The sequence below is a fragment of the Pongo pygmaeus genome, chromosome 10 (assembly GCF_028885625.2).
Source record: "Pongo pygmaeus isolate AG05252 chromosome 10, NHGRI_mPonPyg2-v2.0_pri, whole genome shotgun sequence".
Taxonomy (NCBI): Eukaryota; Metazoa; Chordata; class Mammalia; order Primates; family Hominidae; genus Pongo; species Pongo pygmaeus.
In genome coordinates, this window is record NC_072383.2 from 53,808,380 (window position 1) to 53,815,936 (window position 7,557).

Sequence of the window (7,557 nt, forward strand, 5' to 3'; positions counted from 1 at the left end):
TGTCCAAGGCTCATCAGCCAGTAAGTGACAGAACCAGAATTTGAACCCAGGGGTGTGTGATCCAAAGCATGTGCTCATCCCTTTATGCCAGGGAATGCAGCCAGTGAAACCCCTAAGCTAGAAAAATCCAAAGTAGGAACATCAATTTGTTTCTGTCTTAAATAGTAACTATTTTCTGTTCTCTTCACTCTGAACTTTTTTCTGTTCTCTTCCATCTACCTCATTGCTATTCCATATAGTAATGTCCGCCTTCTGTTTTCCACGAGATTACAGTGAAGTGAAAATTAGAGACACTCCTATCTAGAGTCTATTATTTTCCATGTCCCATTGAAACTGGCAAATTCAAAGTCAAAACAGACAGGAAAGCTGGGAGTGGTGTAGGACACCTGTCATCCCAGCTACTTGGGAGGATCACTTGAGCCTAGGAGTTTGAGAACAGCCTCAGCAACACAGGGCAACACCATCTCTACAAGAAATTTTAAAATTAGCTAGGCATGGTGGTGCATGCCTGTAGTCCCAGCTACTCGGAAAGCTGAGATGGCAGGATCACTTGAGCCCAGGAGGTCGAGCCTGCACTGAACTGTGATCATGCCACTGCAGCCTCCAGACCCATCTTAAAAAAGAAAAAAAGTGCTGGGCACAGTGGCTCATGCCTGTAATCCTAGCACTCTGGGAGGCTGAGGCAGGCGGATCACGAGGTCAGGAGATCAAGACCATCTGGCCAACATGGTGAAACTCCGTCTCTACTGAAATACAAAAAATTAGCCGGGCATGGTGGTGCGTGCCTGTAGTGCCAGCTACCTGGGAGGCTGAGGCAGGAGAATCGCTTGAACCCAGGAGGAGGAGGTTACAGTGAGGCGAGATTGCACCACTGCACTCCACCCTGGGTAACAGAGCAAGACTCCATCTCAAAAAAAAAAAAAAAAAAGGCTGGGCGCAGTGGCTCACGCCTATAATCCCAGCACTTTGGGAGGCTGAGGCGGATGGATCACAAGGTCAAGAGATCGAGACCGTCCTGGTCAACATGGTGAAACCCTGTCTCTACTAAAAATACAAAAATTAGCTGGGCATGGTGGCGCCCACCTGTAGTCCCACCTACTCGGGAGGCTGAGGCAGGAGAATCGCTTGAACCCAGGAGGCAGAGGTTGCTGTGAGCTGAGATGGCGCCACTGCACTCCAGCCTGGGTGACAGAGCAAGAGTCTGTCTCAAAAATAAAAATAAAAAAAGAAAGAAAAAGAAAAAAGAAAGTAAGAAAACAGATTTTAGCCCCAAGAAGTAGGTTAAAGGTTAAAAGAAACCATGATGGGTTGCTGGAGGGAAGGTGAATCTGGTGTGTTCAAACTCTAGAGTGAGTCATGAATGAACAATGGTTTCCATCTGTACCATCCTGGGTCTGAATGCTAGGAGGCCCCTTTGCCACCCTAGTGTCTTCAACTTTGGAGACAACTGGGTGGTTGGCTCTGTGGACAGCCATTCCTGCTCAACGCTGAAGCTTGTTTTGTTTTTTTTTTTTTGAGACAGAGTTTCGCTCTATTGCCCAGACTGTAGCACAGTAGCCCAATCTCGGCTCACTGCAACTTCTGCCTCCCGGGTGCAAGCAATTCTCCTGTCTCAGTCTCCCGAGTAGCTGGGATTACAGGTGTGCGCCACCAGGCCTAATTTTTGTATTTTTAGTAGAGGTGGGATGTCACCATGTTGACCAGGCTGGTCTTGAACTCCTGACCTGAGGTGATCCGCCTGCCTTGGCCTCCCAAAGTGTTGGGATTACAGGCGTGAGCCACTGCACCCAGCCTAAGGCTTAAGTCTTTCTGATGGCTCTTCAGAGGTAAATGGAGCTTACACATAATCTTTCAATTAAGGGTCAGATTCACTAATGAGTGGTGAAATAATTTTCTTGGGTTTTGATCAGCATTTATTAAAATAAAACAGAGAACAGAAAGATTAAGTAAAAATAAAATAAAGAATAGAACATACCTGCACACCTATGACAAGGGTAAGTATCGTTTCATGAAGCTTGTGTTTCAGTTTTGCATGTGCATGTAATCGTGTTTGTGTGTGTACTGGGTACCAATGTAAAATGTATTCGTGCTACGGATCTGGGTGAAAAACGTTTAAGTCATTAGTCCAGGCTATTCCTCCATCCATTTTTTAGGTGATATACAGCATAGTACAGCAGAGCCAGAATACCTACTGCACCTCAGTTCTTCAATCTTTTTTTTTTTTAATTGATTTATTTATTTTTGAGACAGAGTTTCGATCTTGTTACCCAGGCTAGAGTGCAGTGGTGCGATCTCGGCTCACTGGAACCTCCGCCTCCCAGGTTCAAGATTCTCCTGTCTTAGCCTCCTGAGTACCTGGGATTACAGGCGCCCACCACCAGGCCGGGCTAAATTCTTCAATCTTTAAAGTGAGGATAATAATAGTAGCTACCTATAGGCTTGCTCAAAGTTAAATGAGTTAATATTTATAAAGGCGCTTACCACAGTGCCAGGCACTGTGCCAGAGATAAAAAGATGAATGAGAAATAGCCCCAGCCTCAATGCACTTCATTGTGGGATTTTCTCCATATTGGAAAGAGGGATTCACAAAATGCTTGTTTGCTCTCAGGCCTTCCTCTTCGTAATCCTACACCTACCTAGTAGCAGGACTGTCAGAGAAATGAGCCCAGGGCGTCCCCCGGTGGCGCAGCGCCGCCTTCGGTCTAAGGACTTTGGGCCGGGGAGGGAGGGGGCCTCTTGGCTTCGCACTACAATTCCCACCAAGCATCTCTCCCTCTCTGGCCTCTAATAACGAGTGCGCCTTGTGGTGCAGCGTCGGGCAACTTCCACGCCTAGCGTCACGTAAACCGGAAAACTGCATCCTCCAGAATTGCTTCCGAGTCAGCGCGGCGCAAGGCTTGCTGGGAGACACATAACCTCGATTTTCTTCCGCCAGCCGGCTAAATAGTCCCATGTACACCTTGTTCCATGGATAAATAAACACTAGGAACGCATTTCCACCCTAGATTTCAGCAGAAATGCTGAATATAAAGGAATATTTGAGTAAAGTGAGTTGCCGTTCTTGAAGCCCGTCTCCTAAGGATTCTCCCGGTGTGCGCGTAGGGATCTCATGCTATATAAGAGGGCCCTGCCAAGCACCGCCTTCTTTCTCCGGTCCGTGCTTCCAAGATGGTGAGTCGTGTTGCGTGGTGAGGGTGGGGGTTCGGATGCAGACTCTGGGATTGTGGGGATTTGAGAGCCTGGAGCACGGCTGAGGAGTGGACCGAGTGTACATTTCATTTGCTCTGGGGGTCGGCGGGATTTGCGGGGAAACAGGAGATCCAAGTGGCGCCTTCCTGGAGTCTGCCGGTGCGGCTTGTGGCCGGAAAGGGGCTGAGGCTGAGTGAGTTGCGCCGTCTTCCTAATATGTTTCCCATCCTGTCGCAGACAAAGAAAAGAAGGAACAACGGTCGTGCCAAAAAGGGCCGCGGCCACGTGCAGCCTATTCGCTGCACTAACTGTGCCCGATGCGTGCCCAAGGACAAGGCCATTAAGAAATTCGTCATTCGAAACATAGTGGAGGCCGCAGCAGTCAGGGACATTTCTGAAGCGAGCGTCTTCGATGGTAAGTAGGTCACCGGCGCGAACTGCGTGAGGATCCCGGTACCTTAAAGCCTTCGCCCAACCTCGCCCTTCTGCAGGCTCTGTTCGTTGGAACCTCTCAAGCAATTTTCACGTATTTAAGGTTGTTGCTGGTAGAAGAGAATTCTTTTGTTTGCCGTTTTGATTCTTTTCTGGGCAGAGGGTGACTTTGTGATAGAGTGCACAGCCTTTACTCTGAGGTAAAGGTTTTCCTGTTTCGGTTTATGAGATTCCAAAAACTAGAAACTTGGTAAATTTGACAATTCTTGTACTATTGATGATTTGAGTACTTGTGAAAATATACAAGTGAGGAAGAATGTCTTCAACGTTTCGAGAATGGAGGCCGTCTAGTTTGGTGTGCAAGGATGATGTTTGGAGCAATAAGAACGTCGCTTTTTTTCCTTACCTTTATAGAAAGAGCAAGGTTCAGGGTAGGCATTAGGGTGGGTGTAGCTGTAGAAGGAACTATATTATTGATTTATTGCATCTAGAGTGTCAGTCTGGTTCTTGTGGTGTCAAGATGAACTCACGTGGGATGTTAATTCACTTGTAAAACTGAGGGTTATACATACGTGCTCAGGTATTGGGCTGAACAGGTGCTTTGGGGGTGCTTTTATGTGCCTGACAGGCATTTAAATAGGTTTACTTTTAATTGACGTAAACATGTAAGATGCTATTCATTCATGTAACAAAAAAGCAAGGTAGGTGTATAATACCAGTATGACTCTATTTTCTATTCCTTAGCCTATGTGCTTCCCAAGCTGTATGTGAAGCTACATTACTGTGTGAGTTGTGCAATTCACAGCAAAGTAGTCAGGAATCGATCTCGTGAAGCCCGCAAGGACCGAACACCCCCACCCCGATTTAGACCTGCGGTGAGTATTTTAAAAGGAGAATGGAAGCCAGGGGAGTGATGGTTAAAAAAATTTCATCCTGGCGGGTCACTGTGTCCTATACCTGTAACCTCAACACTTTGGGAGGCTGGGACAAGAAGATTGCTAGAAACCAGCAGTTCAAGACCCCATCTTTTCAAAAAATATTGAGAAGGAAGCCAAGCATGATAGTGTGAACCTATAGTCTGGCTGCTCGAGAGGCTGAGGCAGGAGGATCACTTGAGCCCAGGAGTTTGAGGTTGCAGTGAGCTATGATTATACCACTTGCGCTCCAGCCAGGGCAAAAGTGAGACCTTGTCTCTTAAAAAAAAAAAAAAAAAAAAAGTTGCATCCTCTTGTGGTGCAGGGGGTATCAAATTAAGGTCTCTGCCTCAGGTTAACCTGTAAGGCAGGTGAGACCCACACCTGAACATGCTTAGAGACACTGCAAAGCAGTGTTAGAATCAGAATTGGTTTTTAGGATGCAGAGTAGTGTTCTCCCTCTACCTCTACCAGCTTCCCGTGCATTTGTAGCCTGAATACATGAGTTAGTGAGAGGTTGGTGGTCAAGTTCTTTGGGGAAAGGGAGTCTTGGATCCATGGGTTTTAATTTACTCTTTTGTTTCTTTGTCTTTCAGGGTGCTGCCCCACGTCCCCCACCAAAGCCTATGTAAGGAGCTGAGTTCTTAAAGACTGAAGACAGACTATTCTCTGGAGAAAAATAAAATGGAAATTGTACTTAATATTGCATGTTAAGTGTATCTGTGCCAGATAGGGTGGGGATTTTATGTGTTAGACCAAGTGTGAAGTGACACATATTATTTTCATGGGGAAGAAAGCTTATTCATGTAATTTAATTTAGCTTATTCATGTAATTTAATTTTTTTCTTTTTTTTTTTTTTTTTTTTTTTGAGACGGAGTCTCTGTCGCCCAGGTTGAAGTGCAGTGGTGTGAGCTCACTGCACCCTCCGTCTCCCAGGTTCAAGTGATTCTCCTGCCTCAGCTTCCTGAGTAGCTGGGATTACAGGTGTCTGCCACCACGCCCGGCTAATTTTTGTTTTTTTGGTAGAGACGGGGTTTCACTATGTTGTCCAGGCTGGTCTTGAACTTCTGACCTCAGTTAATCCACCGGCCTTGGCCTCCCAAAGTGCTGGGATTACAGGCTTGAGCCACCTCGCCTAGCTATTTATGTAAATTAAACCTTAATTATGGTCTTATCGTTGGCCTCACAATTTGCATAGCTGTGTGAAAGGGAGATTAGGCATCTGTGAATTTTGGATTTAACCACATCAAGTTTCAGTTGGCATCCTAAAAATGGGTAAACATTAGGAGAATGAGGAAAAGCTATTAGTTGAGTGAGGAGCACATTGGGAAGTGACCTAAACCATCCTAAATCAAACATTTAGTTGTTTGATTCTGTCTCCATGGATTCTACTTTCAAGAACCTAGCTGGTAAGAATTGACTTAGGTTTTCGTCTTGGTAATCCCAAACTTTGTTGTTTTTGAGATGGAGTCTCTGTTACCCAGGCTGGAGTGCAATAACCCGATCTCGGCTCACTGCAACCTCCGCCTCCCAGGTTCAAGTAGGTTCTCCTGCCTCAGCCTACCAGTAGCTGGGATTACAGGCGCCCGCCACCATTCCCGGCTAATTTTTGTATTTTTAGTAGAGATGGGGTTTCACCATGTTGGCCAGGCTGGTCTCGAACTCCTGATCTCAAGGGATCAGCCCGCCTCAGCCTTCCAAAGTGCTGGGATTATAGGCATGAGCCACCGTGCCTGGCCAGGAATCTGCATTTTAATAGTGTCCCAAGTGATTCTGATGCAAGTGGTCTGTGGACTATACTGCAGAGCAGTTGGTGAAGGGAATGTTGAGTTTAGAGGATTTTATTGATGATGAATCCTGGGTTCCAGAAAGCTGTGAAAGGGTTCCAGGAGATGGGGAAGAGTGCAAATGGGGTCAGAAAGGATTGCATGAGAGCCAGAATCTGAGAGAAGGTGGAATGAGCTAGAGGCCTGGGCTTCTGGTGGTGACTGCACAAACAGGTGCAACTGAGCCATGGTAAACATGCTCTCAAGCGAAGCGTGCAGTGTGACCTGGAGTCCCAACTCCCTATTTACAGGTCCAGGGACCCTGACTTCACAGCTGCCTCCCAAGGCTATTTTCCTAACCTTTTCTCTCTACTCTCTTAGATCAGTGTTGCACTCATCATTTCTGAAATACGAGAATGTGTGGGAAGACAGCAAGGTGAGATAGGCCCAGAAACATTGGGAGGGGTGTGGGGAGCACTAGGAGAGGAGGAGATCGATTGGGGTGGGGAGGAGGAATACAGTCTCCCTCTCGCATCCTTGGACCCCAGAAAGAAGTTCTGAAGACACATTCTTTTTTCTAGTATAATGCACTATTTACCCTGATCCAGGCACTCTGAATGAAAGGTGACTTCCGGATCAGGCGCCCTGGCTCACAGCTGTAATCCCAACGCTTTGGGAGGCTGAGGCAGGTGGATCACCTAAGGTCAGGAGTTTGAGACCAGCCTAACCAACACGGGGAAAACCCATCTCTATTAAAAAATACAAAATTAGCCGGGCGTGATGGCACGCACCTATAATCCCAGCTACTTGGGAAGCTGAGGCAGGAGAATAGTTTGAACCTGGAAGCGGAGGTTGCAGTGAGCCAAGATGGTGCCACTGCACTCCAGCCTGGTGAAAGTGCGAAATTCTTTCTGAAAAAAAGAAAGAAAAAGAAAATTAGGTGACTTCCTCAGGCTACAGTTGAAGATGATGTCATGAGTAGTAAGCCAGGCCTCATTGATGTTAGTACCTCGGGATGACCATAGAGGGCAGTGTCGTGCAGGAGTTAAGAGCCCAGCTTCGGAGTCTGACAGACCTCAGTTTGAATCCTTCCTTCGCTCTTTGGTAGCTTTGTGTGTAGCTTTGGGTAAGTTACTCTATCTAAACCTCCAAAAATTCATTTAAAAACACTTCACAAGAACATTTTGAGAACTAAATGAAATAATCTTTGCAAAGGACTTTGTAAAGAACCTGCCAGATAGGCCGGGAGCGGTGG

At 46.6% G+C, this 7,557-nt stretch overlaps 1 protein-coding gene across 1 annotated transcript; it reads left to right on the forward strand.

Moving 5' to 3' along the window:
• The first annotated feature begins 2,608 nt into the window (after nucleotides 1–2,608).
• Nucleotides 2,609–5,236, forward strand: RPS26 (ribosomal protein S26). The gene is made up of 4 exons (XM_054442018.2): nucleotides 2,609–3,171; nucleotides 3,427–3,604; nucleotides 4,366–4,496; nucleotides 5,132–5,236. Exons 1-4 carry the CDS (start codon nucleotides 3,169–3,171, stop codon nucleotides 5,165–5,167), a joined length of 348 nt encoding a protein of 115 aa, XP_054297993.1. The 5' UTR covers nucleotides 2,609–3,168; the 3' UTR covers nucleotides 5,168–5,236.
• Nucleotides 5,237–7,557: the final 2,321 nt, after the last annotated feature.

Bases quoted from the DNA above. Each gene is read 5' to 3' on its own strand.
- RPS26 (XM_054442018.2), top strand. The intron at 3,605-4,365 runs GTAAGTAGGTCA...TCTATTCCTTAG, and splicing joins TGAAGCGAGCGTCTTCGATG to CCTATGTGCTTCCCAAGCTG. The intron at 4,497-5,131 runs GTGAGTATTTTA...TTTGTCTTTCAG, and splicing joins CACCCCGATTTAGACCTGCG to GGTGCTGCCCCACGTCCCCC.